At 38.3% G+C, this 26,061-nt stretch overlaps 1 protein-coding gene across 1 annotated transcript in view; it reads left to right on the top strand.

The window, feature by feature from the left end:
- The first annotated feature begins 219 nt into the window (after positions 1 to 219).
- Positions 220 to 26,061, top strand: part of FAM155A (family with sequence similarity 155 member A) — a 784,329-nt gene continuing 758,487 nt past the window's right edge. The window contains exon 1 of the mRNA XM_024209217.1: positions 220 to 1,026. Coding sequence (XP_024064985.1) covers positions 220 to 1,026 — 807 coding nt within the window. The remainder of the gene's footprint in view (positions 1,027 to 26,061) is intronic.

The following is a 26,061-nucleotide window of genomic DNA, read 5'->3' as shown; positions in this document are numbered from 1 at the left end:
TTCAATAGGGAGAGGACGAAGAAGAAAAAGAAGAAGAAGAAAGAAGAGGAAGAAGAGAGAGGGAGGGAGGGAGAGTGGACGAGCGAAAGCGGGAGAGAGAGAGAGAGAGAAAGGAAGGCAAGAAAATCCCCCCCAATCTTTTAAGTCAATGCATATTGTGGTGACACTGGCAACGGAGCCCTCACGGTGGAGTCGGCCAGGGCTGTGCGTTCCCAAAATATGACCAGGGGTGCTTGGATGTGCAGTCGGCAGTACGATGACGGCCTAAAAATCTGGTTTGCACCCCGGGAGAACGAGAAACCCTTCACTGATTCAGAGAGGGCTCAGAAATGGCGACTGTCCCTGGCATCGCTCTTGTTTTTCACAGTCCTGCTCTCTGATCACTTGTGGTTCTGTGCCGAAGCCAAACTCACCAGGACCAGAGACAAGGAGCAGCAGCAGCATCCGGAGCGGGAGCTACTCTCTAGCATGGGGGAGCCCTCGCCTGCAGCACAGGCGGCCCATAGACTCCTCTCCTCCTCATTACCCACCCTGCCTCCCTCCCCCAGCAGCAGCAGCAGCAGAGGCGGCAGCAGCAACAATAATAACAATAACAACAAGGCTATTTTTCTAGGGAACTCTACCAAACCTTTCTGGCGCCTGGAGACGTGTAACCCGCAGAGCTCCGCATCTGGCCAGTGTTTCAGCGTGGAGGATGCGGACTCTGTGTGCCGGAGGAGATGGAGCCGGGAGCAGCAGGTGACAGGGAATCATCCGACTCCGGGCTGGAACTTGACGGATTTTTACCTTTCCTTTTGTAATTCCTACACCCTTTGGGAGTTGTTCGCCGGGTTGTCCAATCCGGACACTTTGAACTGCAGTCTGGATGTGGTGCTGGAGGGGGAAGGCTCCTGCAGCCAGTGCGTCCAGGCTTACCAGCGCTACGACCAGCATGCTCAGGAGAAATACGAAGAGTTTGAGGTTATGCTCCAGAAATATTTACAATCGGATGAATACTCGGTGAAATCGTGTCCTGAGGATTGTAAGGTAGGAGCCCTGCTGTGTGTTATGCTCTCTTTCATTGATGGGCCGGCTGGTTGCTTTCCCTTTTTTTTTTTCTTCCGGTGGTGTTTTTAATTCGGGTGCTGATGGCTTTAATTATTTGGGAGGAATTGACTCTTCTAGTGGAAACTGACAAGGGGTCCTTATTTACGCATTGCTTGCAAGGAAAAGAAGAGTGATCCTTGGTCCTCTGGGAGTGCAGAGCTGGATTTCCCCAACTCATGAATATGCGATTGGCTCAAACTCGGCTGCCTGCTTCCACAGGGCTTGGATGCGGCTTGACAGAGAGGCAGGGGTAGGGGCTGCATGCCAATCAGCAGGACCTAGTACGGCAATGGGGTGTGAATGGGCTGTCCCTGGTTGTTGGCGGTCTGGAGTGGACGTGGGAAGTTGGTTGTTCCGCAGGATCAGCGGCGTGGTTGCTTGGCGTTTGTGTACGCACTCGGTGGCAAAAAGTGTCTGTTTCGATGCGCACCGGGGGAACTTTCTGATTGATGTGCAAGCGACGTGACTCTGTCTTAACTTCCAACAAGTTACTGGTTGTCTTGGGCTTTTGTGTTGAATCTCAGTGAAGTCAATTGATGACTTATGTCCAGTGTTAGCTGACTTGCAAGTCGTCTTGTCTTAGAGCTTCCAGAAGCAGGATGCTCTCCAGAATCTCTGAAGGACAAATGTTTCGGTTTTTTGGCATAGCATTATGAATATTGATGTGTTGTTCTCTTTAACATGTGCAATCGTGATGGGATTCTGGAGGAATCAAGAATGGGCATTTCCTAATGTACGAATAGAGAGTGTGTCAATGCGATCATATGTAAAAAGGAAGACGTTCCAGGTGACCATCTATGTGTGCGTGTATGTCTGTCTGAAGTCTGCTCTACACAGTCTGTGGAGTGAGGAAGAGCTCAAGGACTAGAGTGGCTGTAAACAGATACTGCAGTGACCTTTACTAGGGAAGTAATGATGACAGAATTTCAATAAACCTCATCGTTATTCTTTATGTATTCCCTATGCTCATTCAGAGCGATCCAAAGACAGATTATTTTTCTTCATAAGCAAACAGTGTCCCACGTTGGCTCTTCGGTAGCTGTCTCTCCACTTTGTACAAGACTAGTTGGCTCAGCTCTCAAGGCGGGAAAGCGCAGTGAAAGGGGCCGTGCTTGGTGCTTAAAATACAAAGTCTGTTTTTAAAAATATATTTTTTGAACAACCAATCTACATGGCTTCTGCTCTGAACTGGCTTGCCTGAATTTTCTTGATTATCTACTGCGTTGGTACCTTAACAAATACAAACCAAATCCTGCTTTAGAAATCTGAATCAGCTGAGCACAGCAGCACAAACAAATTACCTATCTGAACAGCAGGCTTTTCTGGTGATCATATTTAACAAGAGAACCTGATCCCACACCCGTTAGTGCCTTTTAACTTTAACAGGGCCTTCTGGTATCGTTTGATGATTACTGCATATGCCTTACAGAATCCCATCATGTTGAATATGGGCAGTACTAATAAATGTAGCTTATGTATACTGCCTCAAAGGGCAAACATATGCATGTCCAACCGTCCAATAACGTTATCTCATTATGTAAATAAAACCTGATGTTATCAGCAAGAAAAATATGTCCGTAGAGTTTTTATCATTAAGTTCAATAGGAGCAATTTTGGACCTGCATTTCCTGGATCATTTAACCGTATGTGTATATGTAAACACACACCACATGCATTTTATACTTAGACTACAGTATAAATATCTTTTATCTCGATATTGGCTGATTTGGAGGCAATAGAAAAGTCTGTTCAAAAGTTATCTCTCTAAGGGCCAAAAGTGTGAGGGAATCATTGCCATTTCAGTAACTCCTTCACCTGGAAATTGATCTCCTGCCTTGTCCTGCCAAACGATCGATATTTACATTCTTAACATGATGTTTTAAATCATAGGCTGGTTTGACTGGACTTTTTCACCACCGCATTAACAGTTGCTTTACCAGATATCATATCATGTGAGAAAGGGGAAATTGCATAGAATACCAATTATACAATACTGTATATTATTTCTTTTTCCCCCAGTGGCAGTTGATGTGAATAAATGTTCTGAATGAGTCTTCGTAAGAGAAAAAAAATTAAACCAGTTACATTTTTTTAAAATATAGAAAATATTCCTACTTGTACCTTTCAGCAAGAAAAGGGGCAAAAAGAAATACAGAACAAATTACTAATAGTTCTTGGGTTGGGGTTGCATGAACCAGACTGCCTGCCAGTGCTATCCTACTGTGTATTGAGAATTTGTCCAACCAATCTATGTGACAAAGTGAAGGCAAAACAAGAAAAAAATGCTAGTAGTATTGTTCCTTTTGGAAGATATGACAAAGAAGTGATCTGGTCAACTATGGTTTTTATGTGTGATAATTAATGATCAGATGCAAAGCCCTACTCCTGTTAACACTGGCTCTGTTCTAAAAGAGTTGCTGTCCAAGGTGCTGAAAGACAAAGCACAATGCTTACTGCTCACATAGTCTGAATACACTGGAGATATATAACTATGTTACATGTTCTCTCCCTGAATTTATGTGTCCATATCTTTTAGGGCATTTTCAAATCTTATATATCACTGTGTGAAATCCAATCATTTAGCAGTCTTAAGCAGTCTAGCACTGCATATGATGTATAGTAAGGTGATTTTCTGTACTGTATACTCAATTGTATGTACATGCAACTATAAAGTCCTACAGTTTGTTGTTGTTGTTGTTGTTTTTTAAATGCTCTATCTTGGGGAAATGACCTGTTTAAAAACAAAATAAATTGAAAATTCCACTTTACTATCTTGTTTTGTTCTTTATAAATACTTGATTTATTAAACTAAAATAGGAAACAGCTTTGCTAATGTACTCAAATCTGTGATAATGTCTAGATGATATTTAAGAATTATGTTAAAGGATCAACATCTAACATCTGATGAGCAAACAGAAATTTGACATCTAATCATATATATTTGTTATACCTCATTTGACTGGTTAATGTGGTGTGCTGCTTTTTACTGTGTATTAAAAGACAATATGAAAAATAATGAATTTACTCAATAGTCATGTATATAAAGACAGGTCAGAAGTGAAATAAGAAAACCTATTAAAGAAATCTATTTGCATTTAAGAAAGTTTTAGTATTCTGGGAGAGTAGCTGTATTCTGGAGGAGTAGAGAGTATTTCATCCAGTTAACAATGTTTAGTTGATTACAAAATCAAGAAAAGTTACTATGAATACCACTCACTGTAACATTTATATTCTGCTGGACCATCTACTCTTCCTTACCCCAGCAACCTTAAGAAACAATTGATTCAGAGGTTAATAAGTGGCAATTTTGACATTACTCGTTCTCTCATGCAAATTATTTTACCTTTCAGTAATTATAATGTAAATCACAATTAGCAAATATTGCATAGTTTTTTACTGTATCATTCTGAAATACTGACTTTATATTTTCATCTTTTTACCTAAAAGTAAGATTTTTATGAGTTATTGGACTTTCTTCTCTAAATGATCTAAGGTTCATTGAATGCCTAGTAGTTTCTGGGGTTTGTTTTAGTCATGTTTTGCATTATGGCAATACCTTTGTAGTCAGAAATTGTTTGGGTTAGTATAAATTCACTTTTAGATATTATGTGAAGCTGAATTTCATATTTAGGCTCCCAGATCATCAAAATAAAAGCATATTAATTAAGTAGAAAGAAATTGCTTTCTCTAACATCAGTAGATCTTGCTTTTAAATGTTACACATATCTGTGCATTTAAATTTGATGCAGATTAGAGTAGTTGCTTTACATTCTCAAGGTTCAGATACTTATGTTTGACAATGCCACATAAACTGCATACACAATGTATACTGGTTGGGGTTTAGGTTGAGCTTCTCTGTCGACTTGTTTCTGTTTTACAGGCACTAGTTATTATTGTTGTCTGTAATTCTATTCTGGTTTCAAAAATTATTGATCAACTTGCATAAATCTGGTGTCTTCAAACATTTTTTGTTTGCTTTGATAATCACACATACTAGGAATGTACAAAACAAGAAGTACAACAAAGAAAAAACATTTATTTTAATGCATTTAAATATTGGGACAGATTCTTAGTTGATGCAAATTAGTGTAGCTCCACTGACTTTAATAGAGTTATGCTGAGTTACAACGGTTGAGAATCTGGACCATTATCTATTTTAAACTTTGATTTTTACAAAAAAATTGCTTTTGTTTTGTAAAAATTAAGAAACATTTTGAAGTAATGTTTACATCTGGTGAAATTATGGTAATTGTGATTGATAATATCCATATATTCTTGCTAACCAGGAATAACTGATACTGTATATAAATGGTATTGGATTGATGTTAGCAGAAGCAGTTCCTAATAATGAGTTGTGAGCTTTCCGTCAGGGGAAATACTCAAGTTCTTATTCTTAAGTCAGAAGTCTATTGCTTTTCTGGAATAGAGGAAGATTCTGGCTGCTTCTGAGTCTGAACTGGGTCAAAGCACTAAGTAGGCCATACAAATGTAAAGGTTTTTTAAATGCTGGTTTTGGAGACATATAATATTTTCTGTATAGAAAGCATTTAAGCTGGAGAATATTCTTTGCAGACACATTTATTAATGCTTGTAGTTGCTGAACAAAACAGTTAGCATCTCAGGGACAATTATTTCACTGTAAGAAACTAAAGTGTTTGAAATAAGAACTTACTGTCCTTTGTCAATACCAGTTTAAATACTGTAATGTGTTATTCATGTATTTTCATGGATTATCATAATAAGATCCTATTATTCTCTTTTAATGCTAGGATAGCAGAGGAGAAAAATTAGAAGATATGCCAATATTTTTACTTTCTTTGTTAAAGAAAATGGGTCAAATCCTGCTGGAAAATCTGTCACTAACATCAATGAGATGACTGAGCAAGGGCATCAGGCTTGGGCCCACAGCTCTAAAACTATTTTGTGCATTACAATCCTTCATTGCTAAGCTCCCCATTGAAATTGGTTTAAGAAAATTGGCATGATAGCTTCAATATATTTCTTCAGTCTGGGCCTTATCCAAAGTCCAGATCAGTGGGAGTACTTCCATTACTCTAATGGGCTTTGGATCAGGCCCTAGATATCCTATAGGATGATACATAAAACAAATACATGATAAAGATTAAATAATATTTAATCAGTTCAGATTTGCAATTTTAAGTCCACGGTGCTAGCAAATTTGTAAAAATAGTTGAATTCTAATGCTACTTAGTTAAAAATATGGGTTCCTGAGTATTATTATTATCATAAGTATTCAGTTGATCAGTGAATATAGCTGGTATGCTTCTACGCCTGGTTTATATTTGATCACTGTGTTCAACTCTTATTAAGTAATTTTAGAGCATTTTAAAATAATTAAATTTATATTATTTCTCATTTCATTGGAAATATCATGGTTTGTATGAACCATGAGTTTACTGTAGTAGTTTTTTTTTCTAAACAGAAGATGCACTGTAATTGGATTTTGGTTTAAGCTCTTAGTTAAGTAGGCAGAGAAGAACAGATGAGAAATTTGAAACCAAATTTCAGGTGATGAGAACCTTTCTATTGCAAAGGTCGAATAGACCAGTATTTGACACAAAGCTACTTAGGAGTTTCGGTCACACAGCAATATTTAAAATTTAATACATCGGGGAGTGATTCTTAAAATTAATCACTAAGAGTGAAGTCTTATGATTTGGCACTGGGGGACAGTGGCTAGTAGAATGGTAAAAATTGAATTACAAAGTTGATATTTTAAAAAAAACTCTGGAAATGTAGTATTTATTTTTAAAACTTCTTGAAACATGAATAACATATATTATATTGTAGGAAATTATGATCAGTTTGTTTGTTCTGAAGTAAAATTATTTTCATGTGTACAGTTTAAAATACATCATGTAATTTGGATAACTGCACAAATTGATGTTTGTGCATTTTTCTTTGCTGAACTGAATGTAAGAAGTTAAACCAAAAGTGTAATTTTCCCCCCTGGAAATTAGTTTGTGGATTTGACATGTGACAGAAGTCAGTACCTCTATTATAGTGCATTACGGCTTTATTGTAATTAAGGGCCTGATCCTGCCTCCATTTAAGTCAATGGCAACACTCCCATTTGCATCAATGAGTTTTGGACTCATCCCTAATGTCTCGTTTCAGCAAACTACTTAAGTACATGCCCAATCTTAAGTACATAACTAGTGCCAATCAGGTCAATAAGATTATTCACATGCTTAAACTTAAGTATTTACTCAAGTGCTTTGCTGTTCCAGGGCCAGAGTGCTCAGTAGCTTGTAGGATCAACCCCTTAAAGATCAAATTTCCCATGACCATAAATCTATCCTAAAGACTGGATTAGTGTCAGCTGCCATTGCACATGTGGGGATGTTAGAGCCATATAGGGTATGTTCACGCTGTGTTTAAAAACTTGTGGCAATAAGTCTCAGAACCTGGGCCTAAAGACTTGGGCTCACAGGGGCTTGTGTTATGGTACTAAAAACAACAGTGTAACTGTTTGGGCCCAGACTGGAGCTTGGAATCTGAAACCCTCACTCCTCCCTGGGCTTCAGAGCCTGGACTCCAGCCTGAGCCCAAATGTCTACAGAGCTGTTTTTAGCACCATAGCATGAGCCCAAGTCTGTAGGTCCAAGTTCTGAGACTAGGTTTTAAAACGCAGTGTAGACATACGCCTAGTGGTAGGTCTCATTGCTCTGCCTTCAAGCCTCCATTACACACTGGTTCATTTGGATATACCTTGTACAGTTTGCAGATGATGCAGAAGACTCTTTCCTTCATCCTCTTTTCCTATTAGGAAAAAGTCATCAGAAAGTTAAATACAGTTCTGTCGTTTATAATGCCTGAAGATCACTTGGTCTTTACTCAGTCCTTTGTCACAAGAAACTCACACTGAGATTGGTGCATATTTTGCTCCATGCTGGCCTGGGTAAGGATTGCCTAAAAGGGTAAAGACAACACACAAATTGTATTCTTTAGTATCACTAATACACCTCAGAAAACAAAAAGTGACAGTAGTATTAAAATTAGATTTGTGGAATGTTGTGCTGAAATGCTAATTCTAATGCAGATTGAGTAGGTTTGGTTATGCATGCTGGTATTTGGTGCTGTCTTGCACCAGCATGGTGATATCACCAGGTTCATGGGACCTGCACACAGTCTCATGGGAAAATGTGCGAGGAGAGCAATCTGTGTTTTAGAGATGTGAATGGGAGTAAATGTATTAGATTATGTGATTATATCAGTGTTAAATGGGATGAGGGTGGTCTAGCTTTTTTTTCTTTTTTTTTTTGAGGGACCCTGCAATAGTATTTGTGTCTGACTCTCACAAAAGCAAATCTTGTGAGAACAGGGTGTAAAAGAATGGTGGACTGGTTGTTTCCCTCCTTATAAGATATTCTGAGGGGTGGTGTGTGTGTGTGTGTGTTGGGGAGGGAGGTGGATGGATTCCAACAGCTTTCATCATCTTCTCTCAGACCATGCAAGAGGGGAACTCCAAGCCCAGCTATAATCCCCTACAACCCTCTTCACTCAGTATACACAGCTCTGCTCCCTGTGTATACTCAGAGACACAACTGCTTGTTTTAGTGAATAACATGGTTTCACTACATTTTATTCTTGTAAACACTGTAGAGCCATCATAGCCAAGAAAGCAAGTGAGCTTTAGCTTGTTAAATTCCAATTATAGGGTCAGATTGACTGCTTGAAAGCAGGTAAAGGCAATGGAGTTGCACTGCTGTCACAGAGGGCATGTTTTAGCCTGCAAAAACCCTGTTTTTTCATGATGAAGATGTGTGAGATGGAAAAACGCAGCTTGACTTTTGGAATTCTGGTTGAGTTACTTGTAAGCACAGTATGTGATATGTGGAAGTCCTGGATCATTCCTGTGAGATCTGCACTTGGAAAGGTCTCCCCAAGTATGTTTCCCAGCTCATGCCCAAATTTGGGTTCAGCTCTCTGTGGGTGTCTGGACTGTGGGAAGGGTGAAGACTGGGTGGGCAAGAGAAGATGTGGGCAGGCCAGGAGTGAAGCTGTAGGGGGTGTGGGGTGGGGGAAGAATGCACATTATCTGCCCTTACAGTCTCACAGAGATGTTTTGGAAAAGAAAATATATCATTAGTATTATCATTTGTGCTAAGCTCCATCTGCAGAAGTTTCAGGGACAGCTGCAGCTGGAAGGAACCTTGGTAGCCTGGGTCCAAAGAAACTACACTGCCAAGGAGCCAGAGATGAGGGCAGGCAGATGCCAATGAGACAGTTCAAGAACTTCACATGAATGTCATGGCCTCCTGAACGTCCTTGAGGATCTGTATTTTTTCAGGATGCCACAGGATGGGGGCAAATCTCCCCCCATCCCTGGTAGGATGATGCAGAAAGAGATTCTTATGGGGATTTCTTCTCTGTGATGATAACACCTAGGAGATGGGATGATCTGAACTGAACTTATTAACAGGCAATATACATGGGATGAGATTTCCAAAAGTGCTGTGCTCTTTTTTAAGTCAACGAGAGGTTTTCCATTGTCATTAATGGGCTCATAGCTAGGGCAAAGGGCCACTTTTGAATGAAGTAATGATTTTTTCAGATGTATCTAGTGCAAAATTTAAAGAAGCTGCAATTTTAAAATGGGTTATTTTAGTATTGCTTGAATACAAGATGTTCTATGGTCTTCAGGCAAATCAGAAGCATTTTCTCAGGGAATGTGTGTAATTCCAGTAGTTATAAAAATATCTTGAATGAGTCCTGAACGTGTATTTAATTCTGGGTGGTCCTTACTTCTGCACAGTTGATCATAAGTTGATTTTATTTGCCTGAGTACAACATGCAGATGACACTGACAGCCTGGCCAGTGGGTGGCTGAAGGAAATAAAAATAAAAAATAAAATAAATAAATGGAGATATACCTATCTCATAGACCTGGAAGAGACCTTGAAAGGTCATGGAATCCAGCCCCCTGCCTTCACTAGCAGGACCAAGTACTGATTTTGCCCCAGATCCCTAAGTGGCCCCCTCAAGGATTGAGCTCACAACCCTGGATTTAGCAGGACAATGCTCAAACCACTGAGCTCTCCCTCCCCCTGGCTAGGGTAACACAAATGACGTGTTGTGATCGGTGCACTCTCTGTCAGGGCTGATGGAACTATTGATCGAGGTGACAAAGTGACAACATGCAGATGGAATCTAGAGCATGTCAAGCTACTTCATCTTTGTGGAGTATTGTCATTGCACTGAGTCCTTTCATTACATGTTCAACATATTAGCAATCAAAACCATAAGGAAATTTCTCATGAAAGTAAAGAAAAAAATAGATAGTCTGTGATAAATAGCTGATAATGTTTCTCACTTTGTCAGTCATTCTTTTAGGAAAAAAACAGACATGTTTTAGAATTTATTGTGCATTTCTGATCATTTTTCTACTTTGGTTAACATGCTTTTCATTTGTCAAGAGTTACACTTATGGGAGATACTAGCCCTTTAAATCACATTTAAATTTGTATCATTATGCATCCACTTAGGAATATAGTTTTGATTTAAGGTTTTATTATATAAGGAAGATTTTGAACAACTCTAATATGTATTAAAGCAAATTAGAAAAGTTAATTATATTATCTCTCAGATTAACATGCTACAGTAATTGAGTTCTAAATACAAAATCATGAACAACCAACATTTCTAAATGTGTTATTACAAATTATCTTCATTAGGTGAGAACCCTTCCGGGGCATATCAATATATTTATACAAGTGACAGATTAGAAATTAGCAAGATTTTACTGGGTTTTGCTTTAAAGTAAAGTTTAGTTTGTAACAACAAAAACAAAAGAAAAAACAAAGTAAAGGGAGAATTATTTTCAAATGTCACATTCCGGCTTTTATTCACACTGTATTATTGTAGAATAGATACCGCACGTACATGAATCCTGAAAATGTACTCAACAAAAAGTGAATGGAAATCACACTTGAGTACCCTTAAAGTTTTTATCACATATGATGTTTGTTCAGAATAGGCTTTTATACAGAAATGTGTTGTGAATAATAGGAACACCTTATTTAGTCACAGCTGCAATAAAAGTGCTTCTATATTGAGAGACTTATAACTGAGCTGTAAAAGGAAATCACTCCAGTCTGAAACTTGGTGTAGAAGCACTCAGTCTAGGAGTAGAATTCTTTACAATATATAAATTAAAATAGCTCTTTCATGTTCAAGATACCAGAGCAGAAAAAGAAACACAAAAATTGTCTGTGCCAATCACTTTTTTGAGCTCCTGCAATTTAAACAGCTTTTTGCATTACAGTTGGAAATGTGCAGAAAATGAGGTTTTGATGTGGACTAAAACCTTTGGTGATTTTCAGAGGAAATGACTCTTCTGAATACAGAGTAACTTTGTTTTGTCAAATTATCTGGATAGAGTCTGTTACGATATTAGTGTTCAAGGCTATATTCTTTGTGTACCTAAATTGGATGCAGGTTTGGGCCCCATTTGTGTTAAAAAAAAAGAAAAAAAGGGAATGTTATAGTCCAAAGTACTCTGAGCTGAAGGTTTGCCACGGACTTCCAAGGAAGCAGGACCGAGCCTCTGGCCATGATAAGTCCATAACTCATCCTATAAAGGTTGTGGGTTTGCTCCTGTAGCTTGTCCACATGAAGAACTTCCAATGAAGTAAAGAAGGCTTCATTGGGTGGAATTGCTGTAGGATTGTTGCTACAAGGAGAGATCCATTATTCTGAGACTACTTAGAGAGGGCCATATTAAGAGCAAGTTCCAACTATATTTAATGCTTTTGTCTATTTAAGTGAGATCCTTAACATAATATACTTTAATCTTAGATATAGACATCTAATGTTTTTAGTGTCATATCAGGGATTCTAATTGTTATTTTGTCTACCTTAAACTCATTTTATTACTAATGATATTCCCTCTAATATTGCAATTAGCCAACAGACATGTATTAATTTATCATCACTGTCTTTGATATTGATTAGAATACTGGTTTGGTTTAATGTCAAAGATGAAAAGTTAACATTGTCTCCCCGATATTAGAAGTTGGAAAGTAAAAAAAAAATCATATAAATCTCCCTTTGCATTTTGTTATTAAAACAAATCATCAAGTTTATCCAATACATTTTGTTTAATCAGAATTTACATTTCATTTCCTTAGTAGAGACAAATATTCAAAATACAGCAACTAGATCATCTCGAGGCTAATGCTGGTCAAACATCTGCATAAGAGCAAAAATACCTGTTTTTTTTTCTTGTTTGATGTAGACATGCCAGTGAATGAGGACAAGCCCCAGGATGATTTTAAGCTGCAGGCTGCAACTTTAGTAAAGTTAACACTGAGGAGAGGTGCTACTTGCCCATCATGCATGCTGCCCATCGTCCATCCTGCCCGTTGTCCATACTCTCAACTACCAGGCCTTTTAAGTAGTTCTAGTGTAGGGGCTACACAGGTTCGTACCATAAAACCCATAACACAGGGTAGACTTTCCTCAGTCTATCCCTAGAACTCAGCTCACTCTTCTGAGTCCTACCATCTCCACCTCTGCAAAGGGGACAGAGGGTACTAAAAGGGGAGGGGGGAACTTTGGCCTGCAAAGGCCGTAAGGTCTTCCCCTATCCCATGAGCATAATGCCTATCAGTAAAATACCAGGTCTTTTACCATAGGCCTCTGAAGAAGCTTTGTAGTGCATTCAGACAGAACAGAAGGGCCAACCTCTGGTCCTAGATGAAAATTTTCTTGCAGGTGTCGCTGCATAGTACCTGCCAGAATTTGGCAAATCGTATTATGAAGATGTAGAAATGTATGAATAAAACACATTTAAAAATATTGGGCCAAACTATTCTCCCAATCCCATTTGTGTGACCGGGTAAGTGTATTGCATACAAATCCATCTATGAAAGACAGGAATTTGAAATATTGCTTTCTTTTCACCCAAATATATACAGTCTGATTCTCCTCTAAGGTAAATCAGGAGTGAGTCCATTGAAATCAATGGCATTATTCCAGAATACATGTGGTGAGAGAGCAGAATTAGGCCCATGTGAATTAAAACTCCAAAATGTGAAATGCAGAGGTTAAATTTGATTCAGATTACTGAATTTGCTCTATGAACCTTTCTAGAAAAGGGGAAACACCAAATGATATTTAAAATGCCCAGTTTCCTGTACTAGACTGATTATATTAATTTGCTGTTGATGTCAGACTAGTGCTGTTTCTATTCTTTGTTGCTGTGTTTGGTCTTGATCCCATTCTTCTATTCTATTGATTTTTCAGACATACCATGGCAAAATACGATGTACCTAATTTGTTAAAGCTATGAAGGGAAAAATTACTGAGAGACAGCTCAGCAGAATTAATTTGCCTCTTCCAAACAACAGTATAGGTCATTCACCAGTGTTGTAAGGGCTGATGCTAGTTAATACAGAGTAACTCCATCAACTTCTAGATTTACACTTGTGCATCTGAGTTCAGAATCTAATAGAACTGGCTGAAAAACGGAATTTCTGTTCCATGGGAAATTGCAACATTTCAAAATTTGTTTTCATGCTGAATGGGAATGAAAAGGAAAAGTTTGATATTACACACAGAAGGGAAATTCTGAATTTTTTTGATTCAGAAACATTGAAATATGTAAAGTCAAAACATTTTGTTTCAATATCATCAAAAAGTTTTATTCTGATAATGGTAAAACATTATAATGTAATATAAATTAAACAAACTATATTATTTTAAATTTAATATGCACTATTACAATTGATATAATATAAAAACAAAAATAATCACAATTATGTCAAAACAAAACATTTTTAACTTATTGAAATGAAATGTTTCAAAATCATTAGAATGTGAAATGATTCATTTAAACTTTTTCTCATAAAAAATTTCATAATGTTGCTGTAAAATGTATTGATTTGATCAAAACTGCATTTTCAGATGGAAAATGGTTCAAAATGTCACCAGCTCTAATAAATAGTATTGGAATATGATTGGCAGATCAGACTGACAGGGTTGTCAATATTTCAGATAATGAATGATTTGGGAAGTGTTTTCTTATGCAGGCAAAACAGAATAAAGTCATTATATGTTAACTGATCCAATTGCAATAGATGATGTATCTTAAAGAATTTCTTTAATGGGTTAACTTATGAACACTTTTTCCTAATAAAAGGTCAGACAAGACATTTTTCTGGTACATTTTAATCTGTTTTTTAGGTAGATGGCTCAAGTTATGATAAAAAAAAAGTAAGACTGTCTGTCATTGAGGGCTGATTCTGTCTTACTGGCTAGTTTAAGCAGAGCTTGTGTACACAATAGAAAGGCAACATTTTAAACATTAATTCCCTGATAAATAAATGAGTTGTGGTGGAGTTAAAATGGAGGATATGTCAGTAACCTAAAGGTAAAATCCTTACAAGGAAGTTTCAGTTAGCAAAATCTTTATGAGGAGAGGAGCCAGGAAAAGTCAAAGTTCAGAGGATTCTTACACAAAACACAAACTTTGCAAGTATAAAAATTGCAGCTAAGGAATCAAAACAACCTTATCTCTGCCCCCTTGACTATTTCAATTCCCTTCTTTATTCCTTTTATAGCTACTTTGTATGATGCAATTTTATTTGGACCAATGACTTTTTCTAAAGACTTTAAGAAGTCTCCAGCTATTTTACTTATACAGCTTGCAAGTGGAGTAATAAAAATACGCAGTACAGATCACTGGTTTATAAATGAGGCTTGGATCATTGGTTGGCACATGAAATTATAAGGCCAGATCATATAAAGTGCTGCGTACCTTTAGTACCTAACAGGATAGGGCCCATTAGTGGGGACTCAGGAACAATTACTCTCAATATGCTATTTACCTAACCAGGAATTTGTAAATAAGATTTTTTTCCCCCTATAGAGTGTGTAGGATGTAAAGAAGCCTGGAATTGTCACAACAAGTGTGATTAAGAACAAGGCCTTCTAGTTGTTGTGGTACCCAAGGAAAGTGAAGTTCTTTATTAGGGATGGATAGGCTGAGTTTTTTTAATTTTCTCAGGGCAGCTTTAAATGGGAGGAGTTAAGTTAGTTTGGATACCTTAAGTGTGAATTTTCATACTTTCAGATGTTTGGGCTTAAACTGAATTTGGAATTTTCCTGCTTCCTCAGGTTCTTTTTTAATCATTACAAATTTCTTATAAGAATTTTAAGCCTTAAATTGCTGAATGTATCCTGTGACTCTTAACCTCACATTAATGACTTTTTTGGTCTAAAATTTCTTAGTTTTCCATAGAGTCCTAACATGATACTGAGCAAAGAATGGAGCTTTGGGCTGGAGAAGGGTGGAGAGTGGGAGAGGAAAGATGTGGCATTCTCTCTTTCCTTTAGAATTCTTGAAGTCTGTAGAGGATATTCATGCCTCTTGAAGTTCCTAGGAAACATCTAGAACTCCCTGTGAACCTTATTAGCTCACCACGAGGGGGCCCACAAATACAAGAGCCTTTCAGACCCCACCACTATACATTGCTTGCAAGTGTCAGGAGGCTTGTTGGGACCCCTAATCTTCTCCCCACACAAGCCTTAATGTAAACTATACATTAAAATGTCACAATTTCACTCCGCACAGAGTGTAATCCATATACAGAGGTTCACATGCCACACAAAACCTGAGTGCATGGGCTTTATGTGGGGAATTACTCAAGTATTGAAGAGAATGAAATCTACTCCCAACCTTCACGCAATATCCAAATCAGCTCAGCAGCTTCTTTAGGGCTGCTACAACCCCTGGGCTGGAGAAGGGGTTGTAAACTGCAGGGTATGAGATTTGTGATGCCTCGATCCATGCAGTCATGGACCCAGTGCCTATGCTGCAGTTCTTTCAGTCTGCTCCAAGTCTCCTTCTGCTGGGCCTATATGGAGGTAGAACACAGCAGAGGTGTGGAGTCCTACATATCTTCTTGGCAGCTCCCAATCCTCCATGCAGCAGAACCACAGCAGTTATGCTGCACTGAGGGCCTTCGGCGGTGCCTGTACTCTTGTGTGAATTTCACCTGCAGAGAGCACAACATATAGTCATACTTTCCCAGTATTTGAACGTCAGCAAATAGAGTTTTCAATCTATAGATAAATGAAGTTTAGGAAGTCGCTGCTCTGAATTTTAGAACTACAGAAAATATCAAAGCAACAGTGGAAACAGAGCTTATATTGAGAAAAATAAGTGAGCAAGAATATAAGATCTCTGACTTTCTTTCATAAAATACTCCCATACCTTCCTACTTATTTTCTTGTCTTCCTACTAAGAGAAAGGTTTTCCTTAGTATCTGGTTATCAGCTCCTTGGCCATCTAGAATCCAGATTGAGCAGTGCACTATAATCCTAAGTGATTTATTTTCTTTTTAAAATTATACCATTTTCAATTTATCTGTAAAGATTTCAGTTTACTTAGATTTTCAGCAGACAGGACAACACTGTAGCTATGGCTATAGATTAAGTCCTGTTTCTTCACATATTAAAGCTGCTTTCTCAGAGGACTTCAGGGATTAAAGAAATACTGTTTTATAACTTGGGAAGGGTCTAAAACACTGAAGCATTGTTACTGCAAGCTGCAGTATTTTGAATAATTCTTGTATACTATTGCATATTGAATTTTTTAATAATGGAAACTTAAAATGCTGCTTCATTTGAACATTGAGAACTTATATAAATTATCTTTGGCAGTTGCAGAGTTCAAAAAAATAAACATCAGTGAAATATACCATGTCTAGAGATAGTCTTAAATAAGCTCGTGATGTTGCACTCCATAATGTTTTATGGAAATATGCTTATGAGTGTAAATATGATGTAACTGGAATATGCTTTATGCAAAAGGTCTCTTGTAAGGTATCATTACAAAGCTTATAATCTACTGAATGTGTTCATCCTATTTGTATGTATGTATCATTCTTGTATCTGAAGCTAGAAATATAAAGTATAACTCTGAGGTCCTATTGTAATTATGCAAAGTGTGGGCCATTGATGATGGTTTAGAATCTTGATGGCTCCCATTGACTAGGACAATTGGTTGTAAATGGCTCTGTTTACATGCAAGCCTTCCTGTGTTTGTGTAAGTTGGCCCAGGAAGAATGGTGGAATCCATCTTAAACCTGTTGCTTTTCCATTTAGAAGGAGGGGTGGGGATCCAGAGAGACAAAAGATTCCCACCTTGTGCCAAAGCTATAAAAGGGGGTGGAAGAGAACAAAGGAGGTCCCAGTCATGAGAAAGCCCCAGCTTTTCACCTAAGATGCCTGCTGGAACTAACAAGGACTGTACCGGGGAAAGGATTGGGCCCAGACTAGGAAGGAGTCTAGTCTGTGAAAGAAGCTTATTGGAACATCTCTGAGGGTAAGATTTACCTGTAAACAGTCTCTTAATGTATTAGGCTTAGACTTGCATGTTTTATTTCATTTTGCTTGGTAACTTACTTTGTTCTGTCTGTTATTACTTGAAACCACTTACATCCTACTTTTTATACTAAATAAAATCACTTTTGTTTATTGATTAACCCAGAGTAAGTGATTAATATCTGGGGCAGCAAACAGCTGTGCATATCTCTCTATCAGTGTTATAGAGGACAGACAATTTATGAGTTTACCCTGTATAAGATTTATACAGAGTACAATGGATTTATTTGGGGTTTGGATCCTATTGGAAACTGGGTGTCTGGGTGCTGGAGAAAGGTGACCTGCTGAGCAGTTTTTGGTTAAAGTCTGCAGCTTTGGGGGCGTGGACCAGACCTAGGTCTGTTGCAGCAGGCTAGCATGTCTGGCTCAACAAGGCAGGGTTCTGGAGTCCCAAGCTGGCAGGGAAAATGGGCTCAGAGGTAACTTCAGCACGTCAGGTGACAGTCCAAAGGGGTTCTCTGTGACCAAACCCATCACAAAGCTTACCACACTTTTTGGAAGAATAATGGGTTATTTGTGCTCCTTCCTCTTCCTAGAAATTAAGACAAAAAACTCTCAATTGTGTAGACATTCCAGAGTATCTAGTGGGTTAATCTTTTTAATCCTTAGAGTGGCTGAAAAGTTTTCTTACCTTAGCCACACCAGTGACTTGAATTAGGGACAAAATGAGACAGGAAAAGTGATCCATTGGCTTAGTAAAAAGAGAGAAACAAATCATTTGTTGAAGTGATATCAGCATGTTTGATTGATTGAAACATCAAGGGGAGACCTGCAGGTGATCAGCATTTACCTCACTAACAGATGCTAGTAAGCTGTCAGGAATTGCTGCTGAGGATATCAGAGGCCCAAGATCATTTTGCCAGTTGGAAAAAGCAATTGGAGCAGCATATAAACAAAAATGCAGATATATAATTTTCATAAATACAATTATAGAATAAATACCTGTGTCTCATTAAGAGTATATAGGAAAATGACTAATGCATTTGTTTGATCTCTCTCAGGTAATCATTAAAATGGTATATGCTGAGATCCCACTTCTCTGATTAGCAAGCTGAACAGTAGAGACCTCTGATGTATTAACTTATGTATTTTCCATATGCAGAAATATAGGAATTGACATACTGGACCAGCCCAGTGAGCCATCCAGTTCGGTATCCTGTCTCTGGCAGTGGATGGATGGAGGTGAAATAAACTGTGTACCAGACAGTTGTGAAACACTTTGCTGATGGAGAATGTTTCTTCCTAACTCACACTAGGCAGTGGTTGGTGTATAAACATTCATGCTCGGGGACATATCTTTTCTCTATATATTATTTTATAACTGTGAGTGTGCTCATTATGGAGGAGCTGTGGTAGGGACTCTATTGTTAGGGTAACATTTGAAAATGAACTTAAAATGGATATAAATCCCTGTTTTTCTCTAAAAGCCCATTGTCTTTCAGTGAGAAAATTCACACAGAGCTGGTTTGTAGCCCTTTGAAGTTTTGGTTTTGTTTCTCTTTGTAATTCTTAATGTGGTTCTGGCTGGAATTGTTCTTTGGTAGCCTTATAATCCATTGTTGATGGGGATCTGAAAAAAACCTATTGTAACCTACACAAAATTTGATAGAGAGGTGTATCCTTTATGGTAATTTAAAAAACGTTGGATTTTGGGTTATTTTTGTCCATTATACACCATAAGCAAAAGTTTATGCACCAGCTGTTAGAGAAAGTTTATGTGCAGCTGTGCATAAACCTTTGCTGTTTGTGTCACTGCACACACACTTGGTGCCACTCATGGACAGCTGTTGACGCAAACGGATTTGTGTGCAGCTTCTATGCATAATGGAGAAGAATTTATTTGTGGCTTCTGTGCATATCTGAAAAGGGTCTTATAGGCAGCTGCTGCCACAAGAGTTTATGGGCAGCTTCAGCTCCTGTCACATAGGGTTCATGTGCAGCAGCTGCTGGTGCATAAAGCCTTCTCTATTAGCAGCTACACTTACCTTATGTTTGCAATGCAATTGAAGGTGTGTTTTGCAGCTTGGGTGGGCTTACCTGTGCTACATTTAATTTAACTAGCACGCTAAAATAGAAGGGAAGATGTGGCATCATAGGCTTCGGCGTGGGCTAACAATGTATGTACCCTGGGTCCCTGGCGTGCTTGTACAGCCCACTCTGAATAGCTGTATCTTCATTGCTATTTTAAGCATCCTAACTAGATTGAAGCTAGCACATGTCTGTCTACCCAAGCTGCAAATCACACATTTTATTGCAGTGTAGACATATACTTAGCAGTTGCACGACACCAGCCCCTGGCTTAGGAACTCGAAAACACTAGGAAATTAATGTACAAAAATCTTTGTTGTGAAGCTATTAGCGTTGCTCCTCATATGAAGTACTTGACACAAACCAGCAAAAGCAAGGAAATGGCCAGTTAAATGACTTCACAGTACACACCCTCTTCTCCTTCACCCATATGCAAAACTACTTCCCATTATTAAAACTACCATTCACCTTGTTGGATGAAAAAAGAGATCCACTTCAATTTAGGCTTAAACAGTTTCTTTTAGCCTTTATCGTGCACATTTTAAGACAATGCTGTTATCATTTATGAATTGCATATACATGCAAAAACAAAGATGAGAAAAGTAAATGATCAAGTTGCTTTCCTAGGGGACAAGGAACTCTTTTCAAATCTCAGGTCTCTGTTAGGTTTGCCCCTGTGTCTTCTCCACTCTCTCCTAGTGTCAATCACCTATCTTTTATCCTGTTCCATAACTTTGCACAGTCTCAGCTTACAGGTTACCTCATCTGTGTACCTATCTATTCTAAACCCCTAAATAAAACAATCACATGATTAAATCACAATAACTAACCTGAACAAATACATTTTTACTTACACTGCTAAAACGTATTTTTATCTGTCTACTTCTGTTACGGCCCTTGACTCCATCCAGTTGTTATCTTACAATAGTTGGTATTCTTCTTGCTGGTCTGTTGTTTTGTCCTTGAGTTTTTGCTTGTTAGCTTGTCTTGTTGGAGATGGGGGGCTGCACCTGGAGCTAACAGGTCCCTCTTGACACTCTGCTTCACCACGCTATTTGCACAGATCAAAAGTTTTACATATAAGATGCACAACCCTGAAGCTGTTTCATCTAAATTCTGAAATGCTGCATCTGCAGAGACCTACAAAAAGCAAAAATTATTTTATATTTTCATATAATACCATACATAATATTCACTTCTCTAACATTTAGTATATATATTTGACTAACACTGTTCATTACAGAGTTCTCTAACAACCTCAACCTTCCCTTATCCCCACAACCCTTTAACCCTCTCCTATCACTATTAGTTATGGATGTCAGGGCAGTAGTGTGTTGTTCTAGGTGAGGATAGATTGATATAAGGGTTGATTGAAGATAATCATCTCTGTGGGGCAGAGATAAGGTTGTGGCATGTGGTCTGTCACTGATTTCTGAACCTCCTCTGTTTCTTAAGATAGTTTGCCTACAGCTAAATACTGTATTACAGGTGAGGACATATTATTGATTTATATAACGAGACTGTAATATCATCAGTATTCTTTTCCATCACATTCCCACTGCTGCAAAAAAAGCAAAAACATCATTCTTGGATGTATTAGCAGGAGTGTTGTAAGCAAGACACAAAAAGTAATTCTTCCATTCTACTCCGCGTTAATTAGGCCTCAACTCCAGGCACCACATTTCAGGATAGTTGTAGACAAATTGGAGAAAGTCCAGAGAAGAGAAACAAAAATGATTAAAGGTCTAGAAAACATGAGAAAAATTGGGTTTTGTTTAGTCTGCAGAAGAGAAGACTGAAAGGGGAAATGATAACAGTTTCCAAGTACATAAAAGGCTATTAAAAGGAAGGAGAAAAAATGTTCCCCTTAACCTCTGAGGATAGGACAAGAAGCAATGGGCTTAAATTGCAACAAGTGCGGTTTGGGTTGGAGATTAGGAAAAACTTCCTAACTGTCAGGGTAGTTTCGCACTGGAATAAATTGCCTAGGGATATTGCGGAATCTCCATCATTGGAGATTTTTAAGAGCAGGTTAAACAAACACGTGTCAGGGATGGTCTAGATAAAACTTAGACATGCCATGAGTGCAGGGCACTAGACTAGATGACCTCTCTATGTCCCTTCCAGTCCTATGATTCTATGATATGTTCAAAGAATTCAAATATGTTAGTGAGGGACACAAGCCATACTGCTTTGTTTCTGTCTTATCATGTTCATCTAGGTGTTTCAGAATTCTATTTTCAATTATTGCTTCAACCAATTTATCTGGTACTGATATATAGCTTACTGGTTTGCAAGTCAGGATCCCACCTTCCCGAACACAGCACTTGTTTAAAAGATAAATACAACAGTTGTTCTCTTTCAGGCCTCAGGATGGTAACTGATTTTAATGAGAAACTAAATGGTTTTGTTTTATTCTTGTTCTTAAATTGCTTTAGAATTCTTGGATAAATGGCATCCTGTCTTAGGGATGTGTTGATCTTTAATTTATCAATACGTTCCTCTTCTGACACTTGAATCTTTGAATGTACCTTAAATTTATTACGTGAAAAGAACAGGTATCTCCCCAGCATTCTCTGTGGTGAAGAGCAATGTAAATAAATCATTTTGATTCTGCTCAATATCCTTATGTTCCTTTTACTCCCTGGAGTTACTCTAAGGGAGCCACTAATTCTCTTGCAGGTTCATATTTCTGATATATTTTAGAAGTTTTTTATAGCTTTGGCTATTCACTCATCATATTCCTTTTAGCCCTCTTAATCCCCTTTTTATATGTTACCCGCCATAGTTTATCCTTGAGGATGGCCTTAAGTTACCAGTGCCAAGTGCATATATTCACCACTTGGCCATTAGGGAAATAAACTGGGCAGCTTTCCACTCAGATGAACCTGCTTTTGGTATTCTACCTCCATACTTAAATAGGACTTTTTACTCTGTGACTGGTGGCCAGGGTCTAGTAGGTTTTAAGTTAGAGGCTAAGGGCTGGTCTTCACTACGGGGGTAAGTCGACCTAAGTTATGCTACTCTAGCTATGTGAATTACGTAGGTGGAGTAGACGTAATTTAAGTCGACTAACCCCGGTGTCTTCACTGCACTGTGTAGATGGGAGACGCTCTCCAGTCGAGTTCCCTTACTCTTCTTGGAGAGCTGGAGTATGGGGGTCAACCGGAGAACTCTCTGCCACCGATTTAGTGGGTCTTCACTAGATCTGCTAAATCGATCCCTGCTGCATCGATTGCAGCAGTGGCAATCTGCCCGTAGTGAAGACCAGCCCTAAGATATTTGTAGTTTATTTAATGGGTTTTCTTTACTTTACGCTGACAAGTAATCAAGCAGCCTACTCATCATCAGTGCTGAACACCCACTCAGGCCAAACTCCTTTGTGTTCACTCTATCAGTGCTTTACTCTGGGTTTTCTCTCTGCTTGAGATTTTGTGATGTAAAATTACTGTAGCACAAAAATTCTGTCGGGGGAGGGGAGGGGGGATTTTCCAGTATTTCAGAAATATTTTTCATAACAAATTGGGACAAAATGTCAAAATAGTGACATTTTTCACAGAACGGAAAGACCAAAATGTTTCCATTGGGAAATGCTAAAACATTTTGTTTTGAATTTTTGATTGGAATGGGACATTTCAACATTCCTGAATCAAAATATTATATGAACTGAAATAATCTGTGTCTCCCTGAGCTACCGGGTTGTATCTGTAATCTGTGATGCTTCATGAGAGTTGTATTTTATGTGCCTCATGCCCTATTCTCCTTTATGAGCCATGAGTACATTTCCCATGATGCTTCATGGCTATGTAACTCCCATGTTGCATTGCATCAGTTCATCTAGAGGGGATACTATAATGAATCATAAGAGATGCAGGATAGCCAGGTAGTCTAGACCATAAAGGATAATAGGGCATGAGGCACATAAAATACAACTCCCATGAAGCATCACAGCAGCACAGATTAGTTTGTCTTTAGTTAATTCTCATTTCAGTGCCTGATCTCAGTGTGTGCACTGTGCAGAATGCTTTAAACCACTAAAGATGAAAAAGTTTGAAACTTATAAAAAGTATGTATGTACACCGAAGCAAGAGATCTATGGAAAATTTTACCGTGCTCTGTAATACCGTCTCCTGGGGCTTTCAGTAACGAATGTATCTGTTGCAGCTATGACACATGTTAGAGGGGTACAATGTACATTCCATTTACTAATAGTGGTGTTGCAGAGGGAGCGAGATTATTGTCTCCTTTCTCTTCCATTCTCAGCCCCCATCCAAGTCATGTGCACCTGCAGAGTTACTGTCATGGAGCAATGCCTGTGCTCCCCAATTTGATTGAACAGAGGTAAGTGGGGAGGAGAATGTAAGAAAGTAAAGTGGACGAGGGGTTTCTAGCATACAATCTCCACCTTGTGTGGCCTCAAAGGGCACAATCAAGCTCTTTCTCTGGAGATCTACCCTCCAGTAATAGCCTTGATAATAAAACCATCCCCTCTTCTTAAACTATACTGTCCATATCCTGAAGGAAACAGAATGAAACAAACCACTTTAAATCCAGGTGTTCCCATTCCAACAACATTTCTAGACATGTAAAAGAATAGAGTATGATGGTAATAAAACTGCCCTTTTCAGTCTAAAAAGTTCTCAGATTCCATAGCAGATAAAACAATAGTTTTCTAAGTCACAGTCCTCAAGTTGACAAATGTTCTAAAGATAATTTTATACAAATAGGGGAAGCTCTTGCCCTGGTGTAAGCAAGTGCAGCTCCATGGATTGCAGAGGAGCTGCTCCTGCTTCATTCAGAGCTAGATTTGGCCCATGCTACTTCCGAAAAGCACATTTCCAGCAAAAATACTGAGGGGCAGATCCTCAGCTTGATTTTAAACCAGTGTAGCTCTGTGGAAGTCAGAGGTGGTGAGCACCTGCAGCCACCATTGACATCAATGGATTTATGTCAGTTTATACCAAGCTGAGGATCTGGCCCTAGGGTATAATGTTGATTAAAGCTTAAGGGCCAAATTCTGCTCTTGGGCACATATGAATGGCTCATGTTGACTTGTATGAAGCCTCATGTGTCTATCTAAGGGCAGAGTTCTTATGCTAAGGGAAAAAAATAACTTTTTTAATGTATTCAAACCCATGTAGTTAATGAGAACTGAATGTGCTCACTTCTGAAAATCAGGCCACATTTATTGAGAAACCTAAAGATGGATTAGGTGGCTAATGTTAGGAGCAGAAATTTGAAAGTTTTGAATGATGTTTTTAAAAGTCTCAAATAATAATTTTAGATATTTTTACAACAGCTACCAACCACCAAGCTGAACAGTCCAGAAATCCATACTAACCTCCATATATTTTCAAATACAACATCTTAAATGATGAAGATAGCCTGAGGTCATGTCATTGCCCCTAATACCAATAGTCTATACTCTGTCACTGATCTACTATCTTTGTTGAGTGCAGCACCCCTGTCAATCTGTGAGAAGAAGCACTCTGGGTTTACACAGTTCTTCCTTTCACTGACTGACAAGAGGTGCAACATCCAGAGACACATGCATATAGACAGCACAACTTCCAGCTACATGTCACAGCAGGCAGTGTGGGTTCTACTCCAAAAGCACAAGCACAAGATACTTGAGCTAAATCTTCATCAGCTGTCAGTGGTATTAAGGCTTGTAAACCAGTCACTAGAAACTGACATCACACACACACTTTAACTTGTCTTATATAATATTCTGTCTAATGGAGGTTGGTAGTACATAGATAGAGACTTAGCCAGTATGTTACACAGTGCATCTGCTATCTTTTTAGTCAGATAGGCAGATTGGCAGAAGTGCTGGTAAAAGGTTTGATATGGCTTGATGACTGGCATGATAGGGCGTGCTTGTGCCCACTGTTTGGATTAAATTAAACTCATTCTTCTTCCTAAAGTACTACTTTTGGAAGGCCAACTCAGCCACCTAACAGTAAAATGTCTGTATTTCTGAAATAATTTTCCATCTCTTCCCACAAAATCAGTTAATGTGTAGAGTCCTGCACGGATACAACATTTGTATCCACATCCGATCCACAAAAATGGTCTGCAGATATAAAGCAGATATCCGTGGATTTGCAGGGCTTTATTCATGTGTTTTTCTTCTTTTTCCTTAGTGAGACAGCCTATCACTTACCATCTATCTCTACTGGATATGCTGTATTATAAAACCCCAGCAACTACTATTACTAAACAGCTTCCAAAATACTGTCATATTTGGATGATGCACAGCACCGGGCACCAATGCTTTGATGTTGTATTTTAGCATACAGAAGTCTGTGTTTTAAAATACATCAGCAAAGTAACTTTTACCTCATAATCCACACCATCAAAGGGCCATCCATTTCAGGGTCTCAGCACACTCTGTATGTTGATCTTAACTAAATTTTGTTTAGCAAAAACCCTAAACGAAGCATTTTGCTAATGTCAGAAAATCCTTTTTTGACAAATTTGGAATGGAATATTTTGATTTTCATTTCAAAATGACTTATCAAAACAAAATTC

The sequence above is a fragment of the Terrapene carolina genome, unplaced genomic scaffold, assembly GCF_002925995.2.
Source record: "Terrapene carolina triunguis isolate 2854851 unplaced genomic scaffold, T_m_triunguis-2.0 Scaffold21, whole genome shotgun sequence".
NCBI lineage: Eukaryota > Metazoa > Chordata > Testudines > Emydidae > Terrapene > Terrapene triunguis.
The sequence above is the reverse complement of the archived record's forward strand: the minus strand, read 5'-3'. Positions and strand labels throughout refer to the sequence as shown.